This window comes from Erpetoichthys calabaricus, chromosome 6 (assembly GCF_900747795.2).
Source record: "Erpetoichthys calabaricus chromosome 6, fErpCal1.3, whole genome shotgun sequence".
In the NCBI taxonomy this organism is placed as follows: domain Eukaryota; kingdom Metazoa; phylum Chordata; class Cladistia; order Polypteriformes; family Polypteridae; genus Erpetoichthys; species Erpetoichthys calabaricus.
Window position 1 is genome coordinate 156,388,405 of NC_041399.2, and position 24,616 is coordinate 156,413,020.

Genomic DNA, 24,616 nt, shown 5'->3' on the forward strand with positions numbered 1-24,616 from the left:
GTAAACTTGAATAAATCGGACTCTGCAGCTGCATGAATAAAAAAAAAAAAAAAAAATCAAGTATGTGTTCAGGTAAAGTACCACTTCCGGTTAATGGATTCGGACCAAAAGTTTATACAGATCTACAATTCTGGTGTAACAACCACATGCCGAATTTCATCCATCTATCTAGTTGCGTTTTTGCAATATCATGTTTATACACACACACACACAATTCCAAATAATTATATTTTCGGACTCGGGGAGTTCTAAAATGTCAAGATTCATCAAAATGTCGAGGTTGAATTTTTTTCATGATTAGTATACTTTCTCTATACTTTGTATACTTCGAGTGCGAAGTGGCAGGTGAATTACTGTCAACAAAAAGCAGGCACTTGAGAAATAAACTGAAACATTACTCACTCATGATTTTTCTGTCCATACGGTGAAGTTTTTATTGAGCAGCACATTCCGATTTCAGGCGTTTGAATTACATCTTCATATACAACAAGTGCAAAGAAAGGCGGTGCGTAAATCACTTTCTATTCCACAGGCTTTACATGCGTATTCAGATCGCTCTGTCACTGCAAATGCTGTGTGAACAACCGGTCTCCTTCACCAGCCGCCGTTCACTGGATGAATATGTGTGGGCAGCTCGTGAGGGATGACTTTTGGTTTTAGAGTTACAAGTTATAAGGGTTAAACACTAACAGCAAGAAAATTAATTTAAAATCCAAGTAAATAATCCCATGAAAACAAGGTTAAAGTCTCACAGGCAAGGAAACGGCAAGTTTTGACTTTATATATTCCGACGCTGACTTTATATATTCAGGAATGACTTTATATATTCCGAAAATCATTGTAATTGCCTGTTTGGCACCCCATAGGCACTGTATAATAGATATATAAAAAAACAGCTAAGGGGATAGATATATAGATAGATAGGAAGGAAAGCCACTATATGATATATAGCAGCTTCCCTGTCTGCCCAATAATAAAATTACTGTTATTACTATATAGATAGACAGGGAGTTCAGGCAGGCAGAGCGGCGAAGGTTAAAAAGAAAAAAGAAAAAAGAAAAAAAAAAAAAACATTTTCTCCCCAGCTGGGATTCGAACTCGGGTCTCTGAGGAATGGCAAGCCTGTTGTGCTCTGAGTCAGCAAATCTTACCGGTACACCACGGAAGCTGTCATATCATTCTTGAACCTTTTGTGAAAGTGTTTATTTGATCTTTGGGCTTCAGGCTTCACACATTTTATAGTTTATGCCTACATTTTGTAACATTTATTACTAAAATATGAAAAAGTTTCTGTTTAAACAGTATGTTTACACAGATTACTGTAGAAACGAAACACACATGAAATGCGTGTGTTCCAAATAACGATCTATTATTTCCACTCTAAAACTCCACTTCACTCCCAGATAATCAATCAAGGCATGAGCTGGGAGAAGTTTGTGCACGTTCTAAGTCGATGTGGGGATGGAATAGCCGGCTGCTTGCAGCATGTTTTTATTGGCACATTTAGATGACAAAAGACGCTGGCAGAGAGGTGCGAATGGATTTAAGAAGCGATTTAAGGTGGGCCGGATCTAGGAGTTTTTTCGTAGGCTCTGGTAATTCTAATGTTAAAAGGACTCCCCAAAAATGTTGCCCAGCCGGCCTGGGGAGAATTCCACAGTGGATTCCGCGTGACGGCATTCCTAAAGAGGTCCTTACGGAGCAAGGGACACCAGTCACCTCGGAGACGTTCAGGGAAGTTGCCAAGTTTCTTAAAATAAAGTACTTAAAGACCGCGGTGTATCATCATCAAACCGACGGTCTAGTGGAGAGATTTAATCAGACTCTCAAGCAAATGCTTCGCAAGGTGGTTAGCGAGGACGGGAGGAACTGGGATTAGCTCCTCCCCCTCGTACTCTTTACCTATCGGGAGGTCCCACAAGCCTCTATGGGGTTTTCGCCTTTTGAATTATTATATGGACGACAACCTCTGGGATTATTGGATATTTTGAAAGAAGGATGGGAAGGAGAAGCCATTCCCTCTACCAATATATTGGGAGTATATCACGCAGTTACGCGATCGATTTGGAAAAATAAGACCTGTTCTAAAAAGTCACTTAGAAAAAGCACAAGCAGCACAGGCCCATTATTATGATCGTGGTAAGGCCCTCTGAGAATTCCAACCGGGAGATCGTGTCATGGTCTTGGTTCCCACCTCCCACTCAAAATTACATGCCCACTGGCAAATTATGGAGAGGAAAGAACTCGTTGATTATTTGGTGAAACAACCCAATCGTCGACCGAGCGAGCGGATCTATCATGTGAACTTGCTGAATCCCTGGAAGAAGAGGGATTTTGATCCCACCTTTGCTCAGTCCAGCTCATTCTTTGCTCACACCATCAACCTTAATTTCGGTACAGAGTTAAACTCTAACCAGAGACGGGAGCTGGAAGCAGCTATCCTGTCCATAATGGAGGTGGTGAGTGAAAAACCCGGAAGGACCTCTCTGATTGCGCATGGCATAGTGATAGCGCCTGGGTCATCGTTAAGACAGTGGCCCTACCGACTTCCCGAGGCAAAGAAAACAGAAGTGGAAGTTGAAATCAAGCATATGCTGGAACTAGGAGTAATAGAGGAAAGTTATAGTCCCTGGTCCAGCCCAATTGTATTGGTTAATATGCCTGGTGGAAGTTGTAGGTTTTGCAATGACTTTCGTCGGCTTAAACAAGTATCCTAATTTGATGCTTATCCAATGCCCTGAGTGGACGACCTCCTCAAAAGGCTTGGCCAAGCTAAGTTTTTGACCATACTTGACATGACTAATGGGTACTGGCAAATTCCTTTAACGGACTCCGCGAAGGTTAAGACCGCGTTTAGTACCCCTAGTGGACACTGGCAGTATCGTGTCTTTTCATTCGAGTTACATGGGGCACCTGCAACTGTCAGCGTCTGGTGGATTGAGTGCTCCGCCCCCATAATGCATACAGTGCTACCTATCTGGATGACATCGTTATCTATTCCAGCGCATGGAAGGACCACGTACAGTGGGTCACTGCGGTGTTACGGACGCTAGGAAAAGCCGGGTTTTGAATTAATCCACAGAAATGTTTCTTCAGATTGAAGGAAGCTAAATATTTGGGCTACCTGGTGGGTCAGGGTACCGTCAAACCACAGTGTTCAAAGATAGAAGCCATAATACGATAGCCCCGTCCGCGAACCAAGCGGCAGGTCCAAACCTTTCTCGGACTAGTTGGGTACTACCGCCGGTTTGTACCCCGGTTTTCAGAGAGAGCGGTGCCCTTGACTGACTTAACAAAGAAGAGGGCTCCTAACAGTGTGATTTGGGATGATACGATGGAGGCTGCATTTAGTGACTTAAAACAGGCTTTTACGTCTACACCAATTTTGAAAACTCCTGATTTCTCTCTCCCTTTCATTCTCCAGGCCGATGCTTCGGACACTGGTTTTGGTGCTGTATTGAGCCAAAACGTTGATGATGTAGAACACCCTGTCATGTACCTCAGCTGGAAACTGTTGGATCGGGAGACCAAATATGCGGCAGTGGAGCGGGAAGTGTTTGTGATTAAATGGGTAATTACACAGTTGAGGTACTACCTCTTGTGATGGATCATGCACCCTTATAGTGGATGGCCCTACACAAAGAGTTGAATCCTCGGGTCACCAGGTGGTTTCTTGAACTACAACTGTTTAAGTATTCGCTTATTCATTGTAAGGGCTCTCTTCACTCCAACGCCGATGCCCTTTTTTGTTCTCACGACCTCTCGGTGCAGGTCGCCCAACCTAATGGGTCAGGGCTAAGGGGGGAGGGGGCGGTTGTCACACACTTGCATTTAGTAGACAGCTAAAGGGCCTGGGGAACTGACTGTCTCAGTTTCTTGCACACCATTCGCGGGATATCTCACCAGGTTCTGGCACCTCTGATGACGTCACTTCCGGTTCTGGTGCCTCTGATGATGTTACTTGCGGTTCCGGACTAGATGACATCATTTCCTTCCCCAGCCCTTAAAACCGCCGTCTTACTTCCAACTAGTCAGTTCTGTTTTGGACTCTGTCTTGTGAACATCTCTGATAAAATTTTACAAAACTTTTGCAGCTGGGAAATAATATACAGGTGGCTGCCCCAAACCTTTATGATGTCTGAAGTCTCATTTCTATCACACTGCATAGGAAGAGGATGCGGGTGTTGGCCTGCCATTCTGTCTTGACTTTTCCCCAAATGAGAATGTGTGGTGCATTTTGAAATGCAAAATACAAAAATGAAATGCTCATACTGTGGCACACATTAAAACTCTGAAATACTCAATATATTGGTGTCTTTAGTACCTAAAGGTTTATTAGGTGTTAAGAGAAGGCAACATTACAAAGTGGTAAATTCTTTATAGTTCTAACTTTTTGGAATAAGTTGCAAGTATTAAAATTAAATTAAGTGCTTATTTTTGAAAAAAAAATGAAATTCATTAGTTGTAACATCAAACTATTGCTATATTGTTTTCAGGTCAAAGATCATTTACTATGATTTGCTAATGAATATTTTTATTTGTGTTTTCCATGCTGACTTAACTTGGGTTATAATGTAAAAGATAAGATTGAAGAAGTTACTTCCTACAGTAGTTTTTACCAGAACCTATACTGTAACACAGCACCATGCTCAAAAAGCGCACTGTGTTTATATGCAGATGTTTTTCTAAAGAGAAATGTGCACTCACCCTGTCCAGCATTCCAACAATATATTTAGTATCAGTGAATGGTCCAATTTCCTCATGGCACTTTCCATACACTATGGCCAAGGCTTGCAAGCATAAACACTTCATGTTCACTTTAGGTGTAAGCAGGAAACGGTGATAAAGTTCATTAAAAAATTCATACCTTGAGCAAAAAAAAAAAAAAAAAATTGCATTATTATTAAATGGAAAAAAACATTTCAGATGATATTGCTTTTTTTAATATGTAAAGCCTTCCTAAAATTAAAAGTTCTTAAAGTCAGCATTTGGCAGGAATCCTCTTGCAGAATATATTATATATCTTTTGGGCTTTAGTTTTCAAAATCTAAATGATACATAATGTTTAGTGGTTAAAAAAAAGTCTCAGGACTACTAGAGACATATGGAGTGAAATAAACTTTTTTATCAGGTCATCAAGGGAAATCATAAGTTTTATTATACAAAGACACAATCCCCAAAACACTTTTGACATAGATTTACAGATCAAAAGAATATCATGAAAAATTTTAAAATGAATGCTTTCATAACTGGAAGAGTTTACTGATATAGAACATACACAAGTTTTACAACATTCAGGTATTCAGATGCTTTTAGAAAAATATTTGTATTTACAGTATCTCTATATGGTCTATATTCAACCACAAAAAAATCACTCCTAAATCAAAAGCCCAACAGCAAATTTCCATTTTCTTTGGCTGCTATCAAGTTTTTAATGCCCCATGGACTTTCTAGTGTAAAATACTTTTAGGCGCGATTTATGACACATGGAGGGACTGTAGGGCAAATGTTTATTCCTGGTCACTGGGTGAACTACATTAAGTTCGAATTTTGTCAATTGTTTTGCAAAGAAGTTAACAACTACCTACAAAAGGAATTATAATAAAGCAAAATGAAGCTTGATCATTTAATTAACTGACAGAATTTTTTTCCATGGAATGATGAGAACAGAAATGGCAATCATTCTTATCCTTTTGATAAAAAAATATTGTGAATTAATTATTTTTTATTCAACACAACTGTTGTTTTAAGTGAGGGCAGTAAGACCCAGTGATTATTTCTATTGTCTCTTGGATTCAATGTTTTGGGTTTGAACTCCCATGCATGGATGTTGAATGTGCAAAGTCTGCATGTTTTTTTCTTTGTAATAGTAATAAAAATAGCTGCTCACTACTCAAAATGGTAACGGGTGGACCAGGGAATTGAACCAGCAACCTCTTGATTATGAGTCAGCAACTCTTACCACTGCACCACCTAAGCAGTCATGTCATTGACTTACCCTAAGGCAACTTTTTTCCTTGGTTATATTCTTGAATAAAAGCATACTTGTTTTGTTATACTTGTACCTTTTGTGAAAGTGTTTATTTCATATTTGGATTTCAGTCTTCACAATTATACACTTCATGTCTACATTTTGTCAATTATTACTAAAACATGCAAAATGTTTCTGTTTTAAGCGATGTGTTTACATAGATCATTGTAGACACAGAAAACACATGAAATGCATGTACAGTGGTGTGAAAAACTATTTGCCCCCTTCCTGATTTCTTATTCTTTTGCATGTTTGTCACACAAAATGTTTCTGATCATCAAACACATTTAACCATTAGTCAAATATAACACAAGTAAACACAAAATGCAGTTTGTAAATGGTGGTTTTTATTATTTAGGGAGAAAAAAAAATCCAAACCTACATGGCCCTGTGTGAAAAAGTAATTGCCCCCTGAACCTAATAACTGGTTGGGCCACCCTTAGCAGCAATAACTGCAATCAAGCGTTTGCGATAACTTGCAATGAGTCTTTTACAGCGCTCTGGAGGAATTTTGGCCCACTCATCTTTGCAAAATTGTTGTAATTCAGCTTTATTTGAGGGTTTTCTAGCATGAACCGCCTTTTTAAGGTCATGCCATAGCATCTCAATTGGATTCAGGTCAGGACTTTGACTAGGCCACTCCAAAGTCTTCATTTTGTTTTTCTTCAGCCATTCAGAGGTGGATTTGCTGGTGTGTTTTGGGTCATTGTCCTGTTGCAGCACCCAAGATCGCTTCAGCTTGAGTTGACGAACAGATGGCCGGACATTCTCCTTCAGGATTTTTTGGTAGACAATAGAATTCATGGTTCCATCTATCACAGCAAGCCTTCCAGGTCCTGAAGCAGCAAAACAACCCCAGACCATCACACTACCACCACCATATTTTACTGTTGGTATGATGTTCTTTTTCTGAAATGCTGTGTTCCTTTTACGCCAGATGTAACGGGACATTTGCCTTCCAAAAAGTTCAACTTTTGACTCATCAGTCCACAAGGTATTTTCCCAAAAGTCTTGGCAATCATTGAGATGTTTCTTAGCAAAATTGAGACGAGCCCTAATGTTCTTTTTGCTTAACAGTGGTTTGCGTCTTGGAAATCTGCCATGCAGGCCGTTTTTGCCCAGTCTCTTTCTTATGTTGGAGTCGTGAACACTGACCTTAATTGAGGCAAGTGAGGCCTGCAGTTCTTTAGACGTTGTCCTGGGGTCTTTTGTGACCTCTCGGATAAGTCGTCTCTGCGCTCTTGGGGTAATTTTGGTCGGCCGGCCACTCCTGGGAAGGTTCACCACTGTTCCATGTTTTTGCCATTTGTGGATAATGGCTCTCACTGTGGTTCGCTGGAGTCCCAAAGCTTTAGAAATGGCTTTATAACCTTTACCAGACTGATAGATCTCAATTACTTCTGTTCTCATTTGTTCCTGAATTTCTTTGGATCTTAGCATGATGTCTAGCTTTTGAGGTGCTTTTGGTCTACTTCTCTGTGTCAGGCAGCTCCTATTTAAGTGATTTCTTGATTGAAACAGGTGTGGCAGTAATCAGGCCTGGGGGTGGCTACGGAAATTGAACTCAGGTGTGATACACCACAGTTAGGTTATTTTTTAACAAGGGGGCAATTACTTTTTCACACAGGGCCATGTAGGTTTGGATTTTTTTTCTACCTAAATAATAAACATCATCATTTAAAAACTGCATTTTGTGTTTACTTGTGTTATATTTGACTAATGGTTAAATGTGTTTGATGATCAGAAACATTTTGTGTGACAAACATGCAAAAGAATAAGAAATCAGGAAGGGGGCAATTAGTTTTTCACACCACTGTATTCCAAATAACGATATATTATTTACCCTCCACAAATCCAGGCACTTCACTTCAAGATAAACACTGAGCACTGAGAACCTTCTTTGCGAATTGATCTGCGGCGGTGGGCATAGGAATGGGACAGCAGGCTGCTTGCAGCTTGTGCTGATCGACACATTTACAACACAAAAGAAGCTGATGGAGAGGTGCGATGGAATTTAAGGTAGGCCGGGATTATGAGTTTTTTCGTAGGCTTCGGTAATTCTAGTGTTAAATAAATAATCTGGTCAACCAAACTGAAAAAAGATACCAGGTTTATTAAGAAATGGACAAAGTCATTTTTATAGCACTACAGCACTCAATTGACAAAGAAAGATAAATAACAAACAGAAATTAACCAAAAGTAAAAATGGTATTGTGTTAACCTTAACTGAACTGAGGAAAACACCAGAATCATAGAAGAATCATAAAAATATCAGGCTAACTGGTCCAAATTAAAAGTGAGAAAACTTGGGAAAAAAAAACAAGAACAAAAAACACAAAACTTGTTATTAAAAAAAGGACAATATGACCATCCAACCCATCCACTCTGTAAGCCCAGTACTCAGGCAGTCATTCTGAACTGTCAATCCTGCATAACCACATTATAAATGGGAATTCTGACTATAAGAAGACAATCAAGAAAGTACAGTTCTTCAGCAATGATACACCATCCAGTTGTACACTCAGGAGGTTGTGACATATGGTGTTATTTCATATTTGAGGATTTCTTTTAACTAAAATAAATTGGATATTAAAATGTAATTAATTTGTAAAAAAAAAATACATACGATCTTTTTATTGCTCCAGTTTCCTCATTTTCATCTTCTTCAAGAAGAAGACGAAGGTAGTAATCGCCAATTTTTATTTCATCTGAAAGGCATTCATACTTAACCTAATTAAGAGAGACATACTCAGTTTCATTAGAGACAAAACCGAATATTTTGATTACAAACAACACAACTCAGTCAAGACAAATCTTACTTCAAACTCCTGATGATTCCATGAAATCACATTCACATTGCCCAGTTCTCGGTCAATGTTGAAAGCCCTCATTTCACATTCAAGTGCATCACGCAGTTCTTCCCGTGTTTTGAAGTTCCAAATTAAGTTTGACCTTGCATGATCTTGTTGAAATCTATGATTAAACACATTTTAATCACTTTCATATATTTTCTTTAGGCACAATACCCACACATTTAACTTATTTTAGTTATGCTATTACAGTAATCCCTCCTCCATCGCGGGGGTTGCGTTCCAGAGCCACCCGCGAAATAAGAAAATCCGCGAAGTAGAAACCATATGTTTATATGGTTATTTTTATATTGTTATGCTTGGGTCACAGATTTGCGCAGTGTCACGCACGCGCGCACGGGGAGTCGCAGAACGACCCGGGTAAGAGCGCGAAAACCGAAAGCCATATGGGACGGGCAGGCAGCTAACCTTATTTTCTTTATCTTTCCCAGAAAGAAGGAAACGATGACACCCTGAATCACCTCCCGCTAATCCAGTTCCACAACTTACTTCCCTCTGATGACGTCAGTATCCCAGACTGCACCACTCCTCGTTACCCTGCATTCCTCTGTTCAATTCCGGTCCCCTCTATAAATGTTCCCCCATCAACCCACATGGTTGTTAGCAGTTAACCCAGTGAATATACTTGGACTGTATAACCTGAAATTGCATCTTCTTTACAGTATACGGGGCCGGAAAACCGCAAACCTTTATGCTCTTGTGTGTCTTTATTTTACAGTGGCGTAGTCGGCAGGATACTAAATCGTCCGAAATATGACCGAAGGACAGGATCTGAACGCCGTATTAACGACTCTGGCAACCCAACTACAGAAGCTGCAGGTAGAACATGCCGCAACGCAGCGACAACTGGCAGAAACCACCGCTAGGCTTGACTCACCTGATGCGGTAAGACCAGAGCCTGCACGGCCCCCGCCTCCGCCTATTGTCCCGCTTTCGGAGGCGGATGATATAGAATCATACCTGGGAATCTTTGAGAGGACTGCCTCTCGGAACCAGTGGCTGCGATCAGACTGGGCGTCCATCTTAGCGCCGTACTTGAAGGGCGCTGCGCAGCGGGCTTATTACGATCTCCCTGAGGAGGAGGCTGCGAGTTATGACAATCTTAAAAATGAAATCCTAAGCCGCTACGGCATCACGCCGGATCAGCAGGCGAGTGAATGGAGGCTGTGGCGCTTTGATCCTGAAGGCCCGGCCAGAGCGCAAGCCTTTGAGTTCTGGGGCAAGATGGGCCGCTGGCTACGGCCAGAAGGGCTCCACGCTCGAAAGGTCGTGGAACAGGTGGCGTGCGAAGGCCTCATAAATGCCATGCCAGACTATCTCGCCCAGCAGGTCCAGCGACATCCTTAGAGGATATGAAAGGCCTCCTAGAGGTCTTAGAGCGTCAGCTCGCGGTTCACCGATCCGGGGGGACGGAACGGCCGGCTCGTGGAGCCCGACAGGGACGCGTTAGCCACCCCGAGCCCAGCCGCCGCGCGGCGGAAGCACCAGTAAAGCCCCGGGAGAAGCCGGCCCCGCCGCGCTGTTTCAAGTGCGGGGAGCTCGGCCACATCTTACCAGCCTGTCCCTTGTATGTCGAGTCAATGGATTGCAGCGTGGCCCTGACAGAAAGGTATAGTGCTTTGTCTCATCCCTTGGCTGTTCCGAATGTGGGAGTGGTTTTGGTAAATGGATACTCGGTGAGGGCATTGTTTGATTCCGGGAGCAATATCTCTATTGTTGCTTGCCGTTATGTCTTGCCGCGACAGTGGATAAGTCAACGCTTAAAAGTTACCTGTGTGCACGGGGAGACCAGGGTGTATAGAGCCGCGAAATGTTTTATTGCTTGGAAGGGTGCGGTGATTCAACTGGCGGTCGCGGTTCTCCCGGAACCCCCCTTCCCAGTAATATTGGGGCACGACTGGTCAAAGATTAATTGCGGCAAGACGGAATCCACTCCTAGTAATAACTTGGGTCTGGCTGTGAGTGAAACAAAGAAACTCGCTGCGACTCCCACGCCGTGCCATGCGGCAAACACTGATGACGTAGGTCGGCCAGGGGATGGTGCTCAGGTGACGGACCCTGGCCCGGAACCTCCGGGTGAGGGCCCGAGCCGGAGCACCGACCCCTATTCAGTGACGGACGACCCACTAAGCCGGGTGGAGCTGCAATATAGGGCTACACCGGCTTCTTTCAAACGTGAGCAGTGGAATGATGATTCCCTAAAGTTTGCCAGAAATGCTGTTGTTACTGTGAATGGCCATTTGTCAAGTGATCCCACACCACCGGAGCCCTACTTTATTCTTGAGAACGATCTGTTGTATCGAGTCACGACTCACGAGGCGAGATGCGGAAACTGTTGCTAGTTCCGCGGACCTACCGGCGGGAGGTCTGTGAACTAGCGCATGCCCATCTCCTAGACGCCCATCTAGGGGCCGAGAAAACGTTGGAGAGATTAAAGCTCAGATTTTATTGGCCCGGTATTAACGAGGAGGTCCGGCGTTTCTGTCAATCCTGCCCAGACTGTCAGATTCGCCAGATCCCTAGGAGGGCTCGAGCTCCTCTCGTGCCAATTCCCCTTGTTGATATTCCCTTCGAAAGGATAGGGGTAGACATAGTGGGTCCCCTGGAGCCTTCAAGCCGCGGCCATAAGTATATATTGGTTACGGTAGACTACGCGACTCGCTACCCAGAGGCGGTTCCATTGCGCTCCGCTACAACTAAAACAATCGCACGGGAACTAGTACTTTTCTTTTCCAGAGTGGGAGTACCCAAAGAAGTCCTCATGGACCAGGGTACTCCCTTTACTTCGGATACGTTTAGGGAGGTGGCCAAGTTACTGCGAATAAAGCATCTTAAAACATCTGTTTATCATCCCCAGACCGACAGATTAGTCGAGCGGTTTAATCAGACCCTTAAACAGATGCTACGCAAGGTAGTCAGCGTGGACGGTAGGAACTGGGATCAGCTTTTGCCCCTCGTCCTTTTTGCATATCGGGAGGTACCCCAAGCTTCCACGGGCTTTTCTCCATTTGAGTTATTATATGGACGCCAACCCTGGGGACTATTGGACATAGTGAAGGAAGGATAGGAGGAGGAAACCCTTCCTTCTACAAACGTAGTGGAATATATTGCGCAACTGCGTGATAGGTTAGCCCACATCAGGCCTATTCTTAAAGATCACCTGACTCGTGCTCAAGCAGCGCAGGCGCGTTGCTACAATAAAAACTCCACCCTCAGGGAATTCCAGCCTGGGGATCGGGTGATGGTGCTCGTACCATCCTCCCACTCTAAATTGTTGGCTCATTGGCTAGGGCCTTACGAGGTTATAGAGAGAAAGGGGCTGGTCGATTATTTGGTCCGACAACCAAACCGCCGACCACGCGAAAGGGTTTATCATGTGAACTTGTTGAAGCCGTGGAGAGTTCGGGAAGAGGCCCGATCTCCGGTACAACCCTCTCCCTGTTTTCAAAAAAAATGCCACTTAACCTCGGTCCGGATTTGTCCTCGTTCCAACGCCAGGAGTTGGAACAAGCAATACTGGCAGTCCCCGAGGTGGTAAGCGAGACGCCGGGCCGCACCGCGTTGATTGAGCATGACATCAGTACGGATCCCGGGGTGGTAGTCAGGGAAAGGCCCTATCGCCTCCCAGAGGCAAAGCGTGCGGAGGTCGAACTCGAGATCCAGCGGATGTTGGACTTGGATGTTATTGAGGAAAGTCACAGCCCGTGGTCCAGTCCTATCGTCCTCGTCTCTAAGCCCGATGGCTCCTGGAGGTTCTGTAACGACTTTAGACGTCTGAATCAGGTCTCCAAGTTTGATGCCTACCCTATGCCCCGGATAGACGACCTTATTGAGCGACTGGGTACGGCTCAATACTTGACTACTCTTGATATGACCAAAGGGTACTGGCAAATTCCCTTAACGGCATCCGCAAAGGAGAAAACCGCCTTCAGTACCCCTAGTGGACATTGGCACTATAAGGTTCTCCATGGGGCACCTGCGACTTTCCAACGTCTGGTCAATAGAGTGCTACGGCCCCACCAGTCCTATTGTGCCGCCTATCTGGATGACGTCGTCATCTATTCCGGCACCTGGGAGGAACATATTGTGCAGGTGTATGCTGTCCTGGCCACATTAGCGAAAGCAGGTCTCCGCATAAACCCTCGGAAGTGTTTTTTTGGTTTAAAGGAGGCCAAATATTTAGGCTACCTAGTGGGGCAGTGACAGGTGAAACCGCAATGTTCCAAAATCAAAGACATCCTTGAATGGCCCCGTCCGAGTACCAAGAGACAGGTGCAGGCTTTCTTGGGGTTGGCGGGGTACTACCGCCAGTTTGTGCCCCGTTTCTCTGAGAGGGCAGCACCCTTGACTAACCTGACAAGAAAGGGGGCTCCTTTGTATGTGGTATGGGGATCCTACAGCTGACAGAGCATTTCGTGACTTAAAAGCGGCCCTTACCTCGGCACCTGTCTTAAACACACCTGATTTTCCGCTTCCTTTTCTTCTCCAGACCGATGCTTCAGACACAGGCCTGGGGGCAGTGCTGAGCCAGAGCATCGATGGTGTCGAGCACCCCGTTTTTTACCTGAGCCGGAAACTGTTGGACCGGGAGACCAGGTATGCGGCAGTGGAGAGGGAAGCCCTCGCCATCAAGTGGACGGTTACACATCTGAGGTACTACCTGCTGGGTCGGGAGTTCACCCTTATGACGGACCACGCGGCCCTACAGTGGATGGCATTGCACAGGGAGTTGAATCCCCGAGTCACCAGGTGGTTTTTGGACCTTCAGCCTTACAAGTTTACCGTCACTTATAGGCGGGGTAACCTTCAGGCCAATGCCGATGCCCTCTCCCGGGTTCATGACCTCTCGGTCCGGTCCGCCCGCCCCGATGGGGCTGGGCTGAGGGGGGGGCCTTGTCACGCACTCGCGCATGGGGAGTCGCAGAACGACCCGGGTAAGAGCGTGAAAACCGAAAGCCATATGGGACGGGCAGGCAGCTAACCTTATTTTCTTTATCTTTCCCAGAAAGAAGGAAACGACGACACCCTGAATCACCTCCCGCTAATCCAGTTCCACAACTTACTTCCCTCTGATGACGTCAGTATCCCAGACTGCACCACTCCTCGTTACCCAGCATTCCTCTGTTCAATTCCGGTCCCCTCTATAAATGTTCCCCCATCAACCCACATGGTTGTTAGCAGTTAACCCAGTGAATGTACTTGGACTGTATAACCTGAAATTGCATCTTCTTTACAGTATACGGGGCGAAATCCGCGAACCAGCAAAAAAATCTGCGATATATATTTAAATATGCTTACATATAAAATCCGCGATAGAGTGAAGCCGCGAAAGGCGAAGCGCGATATAGTGAGGGATCACTATATACTAGAAAAATGTGGAGTTTACTTTTGCATTTTGACATCATTACTGAGTAGATATGCACATAATTACTCAATCAACAAAAAGCCTTAAGAGTTCCATGTTAGCATGTTTCCACTAAATGCAAAACCTCACTTTTATTTTTATTTTTAATACTTATGGTAAACTGAAGATTGCTATCCTGCTTTCACTGGATAATCATAAAGATCTAATAGGGGTGGAAAGGATTGGAAATGATCATGATTGGAAATTAGTCATCTTAAATTTATTGAGAATGGGATCAGGTTTGAACCTGTACAAAGGAAAACATGCTCTGAAAATTTAATGGCCACATTCTTTGGATCAAATAACTTCATTGCAGACACCTGAATTAGGGAAGAGTGGAGGTCCTGAGACTAACGATCTGCGCTAGTATCTCGAACGTTGCCGTTGAAATCATGTGTCTTATTTGTATGTATTTTCTGTTATGTTTACTAATATATTCTGTACCTTTAAATGTTCTTATATCCCTTCTGTTTTGTACCTTAAGCCCTATGAGGCGGGGCCAACCTGAAAACCCCCTTGGTCTGAGCCCTACCTTTGGCTAATTAGGGCAAAACCAAAGGAGAGCTAACACGTGGTGCATTGAAATCTGCTGAAGCGTTTGTTTGTATTGCCCTTTTTTTTTTTTTTTTTTTTTTTTTTTTTTACTGTTTGTTTGATCTTATTTCTCTGACTTGATTTGCTCATTGGGATTTCAGTCATCCTCCTCTTGTTGGGCTTTTGATTAAGCCCACTGGGGTGAGGCTTTTTCCAGAAAGGCAAAGGAGACTTAGTCTGGTAACTGAAGCCTTTTGGGGCCCTCAAACCTCATTCTTACTATGGTTTTGACTCCATTTCATGACAATATTTGCTTCCTATTCCATTGTGAACATTGTTTACTTTGTATTTTGAGGTAATGTAGATTTATGAATAGCAGAAATACCTAAACCATACCCTGACTATAAGCTGCAGAAAAGAAGCAAAGACTTGCACAGCTATACATTTTTAGATTTTACAAAATACAAATATATACATCAATAATTACACTTTTTCTCATGTAATCATGCCAGATTATTAATTTTTGAAAAATACACATTCCTAACATGAATGATAATTGTACCCACCCACAGCAAACCACAGTTTCTCACCTAGCATTTATTCATTCAGCGCATTTGTGGAACATGTGTCACATGCAGTGTTTTTAAAATAGTTTATTTTACTCCGCACATTTTATAAGCAAAAGAAAATAAATCCAAATCACAAGGGAGACAGAGACTTTAAAACATTAGATAGATAGATAGATAGATAGATAGATAGATAGATAGATAGATAGATAGATAGATAGATAGATAGATAGATAGATAGATAGATAGATAGATAGATAGATACTTTATTAATCCCAATGGGAAATTCACAATTATATCCTTAAACTACAGCTTTTTGTGGAACTGTAAGCTGTGTGGCACCCTGACGGGGCTCATGCCCGGCCGGGATGCCCAGGAGGACTGGAGAAGGGCTTGTACCTCCTCCAGAACACGAGGGGGCGACCGCCCTGGTTGCTTTGGGGGCCACGGGTACAGAGCTGGGAAGCTCAACTCTGTAGGGGCCCGTGGCCACTGCCAGGGGGCGCCCCAATGCCTTGGGAGCCCTGGACCTCAGCACTTCCGCCACACCCGGAGGTGCTGGGGGGAAGAGGAGCAGGGACACCCGGAGTCCTTCCGGTTGCACAGCCGGCACTTCCGCCACACAGGACAGTGTCGACGAAAGAGTGTCGGGAAGCACCTGGAGCCCATCCGGGGGTGTATAAAAGGGGTCGCCTCCCTCCATTCAAGGGCAAGAGTTGGGTGGAATTGGACGAAGCTCGGTGGAGAGGAGTGGAGGCGGACCAGAGACAGTGAAGGCATTGTGTTGTGTGGCCAGGATTGAAGGGGTGACTGGTGCTGCGGCACTGGGTATTGTGCACTTTAATGGCTGTAAATATTGTAAATAAACATGTGTGTGGTGAAACCATCATGTCTACCTGTCTGTGCCCGGGCTGTTCCCCACAGCTGTGACAAAAAATAAAATAGCTGAAATAACAATCAGTGCATGACTGTATTTCATAATTTGCTCTCCAGATAAACAATTCTGCTTGGGTATGTTGCTTCTTATTTTGTTGAATTTATTCAAACACTTTTTTAAAATTAACAATGTCAAAAATAGCAGGAACATAAAACAGAATTTACTACATAAAGAGAACCAAGTACCGTTACTGCTAGACACCCACCTTTTTTCACTAAACTGTTTATGAAAAAAAAAAATCAGAAAACAAACAATATTACCTGGAGAAAAGTCATGAAATAAAGCACAACGCTAAACAAACTGCAGGTGAAAAAAACTACTATCACATATCATACAGGCTATGCAGTAAATCATTAGAAATTATTTTAATTTGTTTTATACTGTAATGTGTTTTTTCACAATGAAGCATGTTGTTACATTTTGAATAACGCACAAAAACATCTGTATTAACACAAAATGACACAGAGTCGACTACTGCTGTTAAGGCCACTCTTATTAGGTTCAGTAATTCATAATTTCTTTTGAAAAGCACAAGCTTCACTTTGAAAGGAATAGTATTTTTGTTAAACTTACCTGTAGTAAAACAGCTCCCAGTTGGCCTCTATTTTAATTCTTTGCCTTCTCTTTCTCAATATTACAGGTTTTTGGTTAATATTCTGTAAAAATAAAGGTAATTACAACATACTACTTTAACCATTACAATGGAATATCACATGACTTTGACATACCTACATTCGAAAAATATACTCTACCATCATTTTGCTGCCCTGAAATGGGCAACCATTTATAAAAAGTTTACTAAATTCTACATGGTGTAATCGAAAAGAATGCAAATACTCTTAAATTAAAGTCTGAAATGTGCACTTTAATCATCTCTGAATTGTTTGATTTGTAATTTTAATTTGTGGAGCAGAGAAGCAAATCAAGAAAAATGTGTATTTATCCCAAATGTTATGGAGGGCACTGGAATTTCAACCTGTTCTGGGAGTGTTAAAATTGGTTTAAAGCCAATTCTACTAGAACATGAATGCTTACAGCATATTTGATTTACTACACTCTTCATGCACCTTCACTATTAGTTTAAAAAAGGCAATCAATATGTATCAGCCTGTACTAAGATCTGCCATCAGCCTACTGCAAAAAAAAAACCAAAAAAAAAAAAAACCAAACAAACAAAAAAAGAAACGGAGGACGAGGAAATATTAATGTTCAATTTCAGATCTTTATAGACACCAAGGCGATCAGTTCCTCCTTCACTACTATCTTTGGGCTTTATTAATCAACTAATTTGGCATTGTGGAAATCATGCTACAACACAGCATATCATGGTCATTGTTATCTAACATTGCAAAAGTGCACTACTGTCTGACTAAGGATGATACTGAAAAACTTGTTGGATTTGTCTCTAGATTGTACTGTAACAACTTTTTGGTTAAATTTCCCCAAGTACAGGTGCATCTCAGTAAATTATAATATCATTGAAAAGTTAATTTATTTCAGTAATTCAATTCAAAAAGTGAAGCTTATATATTATATAAATTCATTACACACAGAGTGATATATTTCAAGCATTTATTTCTTTTCATTTTGCTGATCATGGACTACAGGTAATGAAAACTCAAAATTCAGTATCTCAGAAAATTAGAATATTGTGAAAAAGTTCAATATTGTAGACTCATGATGTCACACTCCACTCAGCTAATTAACCCAAAACTTGAGCCTTTAAATGGTCTCTCAGTCTGATTCAGTAGGCCACATAATCATGGGGAAGATTGCTGACTTGACAGTTGTCCAGAAGACAGTCATTAACACCCTCCACAAGGTGGACTGCGGATGGAGTCAGTGCTTCAAGATCCACCACACACAGACATCTCCTGGACATGGGCTACAACTGTCGCATTCCTTGTGTGAAGCCACAACTGAACCAGAGACAATGTCAGGCCATGATCAGCAAAATGAAAAGAGATAAACGTTTAAAAGCATACTAATGCTTTTAGTATGTAACGAATCTATATAATATATGAGTTTCACCTTTTGAATTGAATTACTGAAATAAATTAACTTTTCGATGATATTCTAATTTATTGAGATGCACCTGTATATTATGGCATTTTTACAGACAGTCCAGAATGTTCTCACTCACACTAGTACTGGCGAACATGTTTCTTTACTGGTTATCTGTCACTGTTCAGAATACATTTTAAAAGTCTGACACACATGCAGTTAAAGTCCACTTACAGTATCTTAAATGCTCAAGATAAAGGAAAGTCACAATATCTGTTTTTTCCTTCAACAGCCTAAATGTTTTTCTGCCCATGAAATGCATGTATGAAGACTACCGAATTTGTGACTGTGAATTTCCCATTGGGATTAATAAAGTATCTATCTATCTATCTATCTATCTATCTATCTATCTATCTATCTATCTATCTATCTATCTATCTATCTATCTATCTATCGGGCCACTAATTTCTCCAGCCATTATTGTATATTCTTGTATGATGTTCGGCATGGGCATTTGAAATAAAATAAAAAATAAGGAATAAGAATAAAAGAAAAAAGACACAGCTTTTAAGTTTTATTTATGCTGGCCAGTGAGCAAACTGAAATTATACTGTATAAGTAGGAAAATAAGCTTTTTAAGTATAATGAACAAATTACATATTTTTAGTAATTGTTTATGTAACAATGCTATATGGAATTTATTATAGCAAGTTAACACCATTAAACTAAACGTATTTCTTATACAGATTAAGCATGTAAAACACAAGCAGGTTCTATCATTACTTCTCGATTATACTGTACATGTCTCTGTTACTAGTACATAGATGGTTCAAAAGATTCAATATTATGCCTTGCACATTAGTGTCCATTGTCAAAGCTGGGGAGTAATGATAATACAACTTGCATTGCCGTATTATACAGATATTAGTAGAACACTTACATTATTGCTAGATTTGGTTCCTTTATATGCTATCAAAAAGCTATCTTTATGCATTTTATTTTAGTCTTATGCAGACTGTTTATACATCACACAGTTATAATTCTTTCCAAAATACACAATGCAAAAATATTTTTCAACTCGCTTATGTCATTTGAACTATGTTTTTAAATTTGTTTGAAGGATGATTTCTATGTCGTACAATAGAAAATTTAAATTTTACTCTGGATAAGAAATCTTAAATGTCAGTGTTCTTGTCATTATTTTTAGAGAGCACAATAATTAAATATTATTTTACTCAGACAAGCAGTATTTCATATTTTTGGCATATTTAACAAAGAAGTGACATCTCTAGAGGCTGGTTAATGCAACAAGAGTGGTTATAAAAAATGGTTCTTAGCAATAAACAGGGATTTGTAATGGCTGAAAACAGCATGGAGTCCTTTCTACTTAATCCTCCAGTACACAAGCGGTTTAGTCAAATCATACTGCAGACTATCATGCCCCTTTGGTCAGTACTAAATAGTACCGAATACAGGTATTATGGATGAATATGATTTAACATGTTCTTGTTTACACAGAAAGAACCAGGCATTCTCCCTACCCAGTGCTAAATAATATCTGAAAAATAATTAAAAATTCCAAGGACAATCATTACTCAATGATCTACATTATTAAAGTTTCTTGCTGTGTCAAGACTGTCATCACCAGAACCAATGTAATCTAATTTCAAGTACACCTTCATTGTTCAGGGTCTGAGCTTTATTTACTAATTAAGTAAGGTGTACATGATCTGAAGAAGGCAAAGGACAGAATAGTCTAGAAGGGCACATTAAACAGATAAAAATTACTTTTTTTTCAAAATTCTCTTTGGCAGACATGTTTCTTAAGATTACAGGTTTTGTAGTAAATATGTAATTTAAAAAAAATGTAATAACCATACAGTGTTGATCCATATATACTTTAAAATGATTCATATTTAGAAGTTGTGATCATAACAGTAAAACATTTTGATATAATTAGAAATTCTGGGGACAATAACATTTTGATCATAAATGCTTATTGTATTTTAACAGTATTTTTCCTATTAGAAAATATGGATAAGTATAGAATATATTGTTAAAAACAGAAAGAAGAATAAGACAAAGACATACAGTAATAAAGAAAAAAGAGGCATTATATAATTAAAACTTTTTTATGCTCATGCTGATTTTATGTTCAGGACTTTTATTCAATACTACTTAATATATTAAAAAACACATTTGCTATACTCTTTTCATGAAAAGGCGCCAAGAGACAAAGAACCCTTCTTCTTTATGGTTAATATCTATACTTATGCATCTCAGAAATTGTTAAAGGAAGAAACTCAAAAGAATGTAAAAAATTCAGTTTTTTTCCTGGCTCTAAATTCAGATTCAGATATCATAAAATTTAAAAACAAACTAAAAAACAAATGAATTCATCTTTAGGAATAAAATAGGTGTTTTTTTTTTTTACTTACCAAGTTATTACGGTCTTGCTGCATTCATAAACAAGAAAAAATGACAAAAGAAGGAAAGAATAAAGTTATTAACCTAAATGTTTTAAAGCTGATTTGTGTAATTATTGACTGAGGATATTATTTCTACAAGTATTTTATTAACTAAAAAGAACATCTTAAATACATCTTACTATTTTGTAACAATCCCAAACACAATTTTACTGTTTCCCAGTTTGAAAGTAGTTCACAGATAATTTGAATTAGTTGTGGACTTGACATGCTCCATAATAACCATTTGTCAATAACTTAAAACACTTTCCCTTTAGGCATATTTCAGTTCATTATGTGTGTAATTATATTATGCGTAATATTAATTTCATATGATAGACCAAGCAAAAAGCTGGTACAGATGAATGCTTCAATTCTAAAGACATATCATACAGATATTTTCTTTAGCTGTTTCTTTAAAATCTTTGTTAAGTTATGGTGTCTTGTGAATGTTTAAGTATTGTATTGCAAAAAGTAACCATACTCTTTCACATTTTTCTAAATTAAAATGATATTTGTTCTGATTTAGTATTACCTCAAGAGCCTCATCCTCATTACAGATATTTTTTTTAAAGCAAAGTTAGGGAAAAATATAGTTAATGAAACTTAAAAAATGTATTTGACAGGATCAGATTTCATAGAAACAACGATGTTAAGTCTTTCTGCTCTCATATTAGAAAATGTACTCAAGTTCTCACACATTGGTTTTGGTGTATGAATTTCAAATTGTGCCATACTTTTTCTTTAAATGAGGATGAGATAGGACATTCAAATACATTTGCATATTGATTCTTGAGCTCTTCTCTGGTGCTATACTTTCATTCATTAGGAACTTCTGAAATTTGAGGTTTTTTGCCTCTGCTTCATGGTTTTTGTATAAAACAAAATTTTCTTAAGTTGCTATTTGTAATTTGCTTCCTTCTCATCTGAAAAAGCTTTCCAGTCAGACAAGTACCCTGTAGTATTAAACTTCAACCTTAACTAACTTTAAAGGTGGTATAACATAAATCATGGCAAATAGAAGGTTGGGTCATATATATCCATAATGCATTTTGACAAAACACCACAATTTTAGTCTGGTCTAACTGTACATTTTTTTATTAACTGTTTATTTCTTGCCTAGCAAGGTATACATTAGCCATGTTTACAAAGGAAAATATTAAATCTACCTTCTCAGTGCCATCCAAATAGACAAAAATAACAAACCACATACTGTATAGTCATTGGATTAAAAATTCATTTAAAAATGTACCTAGACATATTCACCATACATATGACAACACACTTTACCTCTTAAATTTAATTTCTCCTGATATTTTTTATTATAATGCCATATGGCACTGAAAAGAAAGAAATTTCTGAAGTGGTCTATATGGGCATTTAAACATATTCTCCCTAATTTGTTTAAGGTAAGTATTTATATGTAATGGTTTTCTGTCATAGGCTCAAATATAAAAATTACAGAATCTTCTGCGATTTTTATTTGCAAAGATGTATTGTAACCATGCAACATTGTACCATCGTGAGTGAAGTGGCAATTCCAAGCCTATAACAAGAAACCAGAGACTGATCTTAACATGGGACTGCTGGACTTCCAGAGTAACAAACTGATTTGTTACAATAATGTGTCATTATATCACCTCTTATTGGGCACCTATGTTGCACATTTTACAGACTAGAGCAATGTATTCCAGCCACACGGGGAAATACATAGTGGCATTGTTGACAGAAGTGATAAATGGGTCAAAGATTAAAGAGCAAGATCCAACCATCGTAATGGATAATGGTGTTAAAATGGTTTGTGCTGTCACATTGATAGAGCTAGGCTGCTTTGCCCCCACACTGAACATGGCCTCAGAGGTGGCTCTAAAGATTCCTGTCGTTGCACACTTGCTTGGGCGAGCCTAATGTTTTCCACCAAAGCACAATGGAAGTCATATGCTTAAAAAGAAACAAAAACTATTAAATCTGCCATTACACAAATTGCAGACAGATTGGACAACCGGTGGAACAGCATGTTTGAAATGCTGGAAACATTTTACATTGCTACAAAGGTTATAATTAAGCAATTTTTAGATTCACTTAGGCTACCAGCAATCAAGCTTGGTTGTGTCTAGTCTAATTTAATCCATTATCATTTAAATTTGGTTCACTGGTTAACTGAGTGAGTAACAGGGTAATTATTTTTTTACATGGGTGATATAGGTGTTGGTGAATTTTTTTCCTTTAAAAAATTAAATGATCATTTAAAAACTGTGTATTGTGTTTACTCAAGTTGTTTTTTGTATTGTGCTAAATTTGTTTGGAGATCAGACACAATTAAGTGTTATAAATAAGTAAAGGAAATCAGGAAGGGGCAAATACTTTTTAACGACATTGTATAACACCATTTTACAGCTGCTGCTACTGTTAGTATTTATATATTGTATATTGTCTTGCAGAAAAAAGGCACAACATTTTTATTTGAGGTATTTTTTTAATAAAAAAACAATTGTCAGGTACTTTAAGGCTACATGCCATTACTTAAATTACTTATTATAAATTATTTATTCAGTGTTTCCTGTGGTATCAGATGGGTATCATTTATTATGAAATTTCACTGGTATTGGTATTAACAGCAATATATCTGAGACAGAGAAAATATTGATTACATTCCTCTGTGGTGGTTGGAGTGTGCCATTTCCTGCAGGAAACAGAAAAGGGCTGTAGCTAGGGGACAGCTATTGGCAGACTTTCAATATTGTGCATTTTTTCAGTGGATGAAATGGACCAAAGTGCATGATGCCATGTTTTCATTGATGATCTGATGAGAGTTGACTAGAAAGAATCGAGTGTAACTACAAGTTTATGTGCCGCACATCTAGCTTCATTAGGAGGTATGATTTGGTTTGCAAAGCCATATTCTATCTGCTTTAAACAGCACTAGTTATAATAAAATCTATTATCTATAACACATAATTAAAAGTGTAGCTCTTTCTCCTACCTGTTTTTTCACTCCTTCATGTTTACTGGAGTTATAGATTTAGAAGATAAGGATGGAAGTACTAACCTACATTACCAGACAGTGTGGTAAAAGTAGGGAATTTAAGACATTCTAGTAAAGTCTACAAAATAAAAGAGTATAAATGGAGAACATAGGGTCAACCTATGACTCTACAAAACAAAACACTGTGTTAAGATGTTTTTAACACAGATAAATAAAGTATTTCATTGGTATGGATGTGAAAGCTACTGGTCAACAGTTATTTAGACTGATTGCACTGAAAAGTTTGTAATTAAGGTTGTGACTTACTGTTCCCATGGCTTACAAACCACAAAAAAAAAAAAATTACTGGAGGCAAAATTAGGGTTAGGGCTTTTTTGTTCTTTCTTCAGAAGTCACCCTGATATGCCATCTGGCCCCATTGTATCATGTTGTTATTGGTGTGGTGCAGTACATTTTCTGGCATTTATAAAAAAAACATCACTCTTTTCATGTTCATTCTAGAGACCAAAACTATTTTTTTTCCAAATCTAGTCATAAAGTAATAAAGATCCTTTACAAAATGCTTGTGATTCTTGTCTGTTCAAAAGGCCGGACATCTTTTTTAGAACCCAGTCCTGGGACAGTTCCCAACTTTTTCAGACCTGACTTGAATTGTGAGCATTAAACTACCTCTTGATACCTCCGGTGTAAAGTGCCAGTGTGGGCAAGGAATTCTTTTTTTAAATTCTTAGAACACAGTTTCAGGTGGCAAACGCATATACTGTATACTATATTTGTGAAGAAATAACTTTGACTTGAAAAATGCCAAACTTATCCATT

At 39.8% G+C, this 24,616-nt stretch overlaps 1 protein-coding gene across 2 annotated transcripts in view; it reads right to left on the reverse strand.

Moving 5' to 3' along the window:
• Nucleotides 1-24,616, reverse strand: part of LOC114653624 (dnaJ homolog subfamily C member 13) — a 331,290-nt gene that overhangs the window by 91,460 nt on the left and 215,214 nt on the right. For both annotated transcript variants that reach the window (XM_051929216.1, XM_028804037.2), the window contains exons 21-25: nt 20,785-20,802; nt 16,916-16,998; nt 8,851-9,004; nt 8,658-8,761; nt 4,708-4,867 (exon numbers count right to left, since the gene is read on the reverse strand). In XM_051929216.1, the coding sequence (XP_051785176.1) occupies nt 4,708-4,867; nt 8,658-8,761; nt 8,851-9,004; nt 16,916-16,998; nt 20,785-20,802 (519 nt within the window). The remainder of the gene's footprint in view (nt 1-4,707; nt 4,868-8,657; nt 8,762-8,850; nt 9,005-16,915; nt 16,999-20,784; nt 20,803-24,616) is intronic.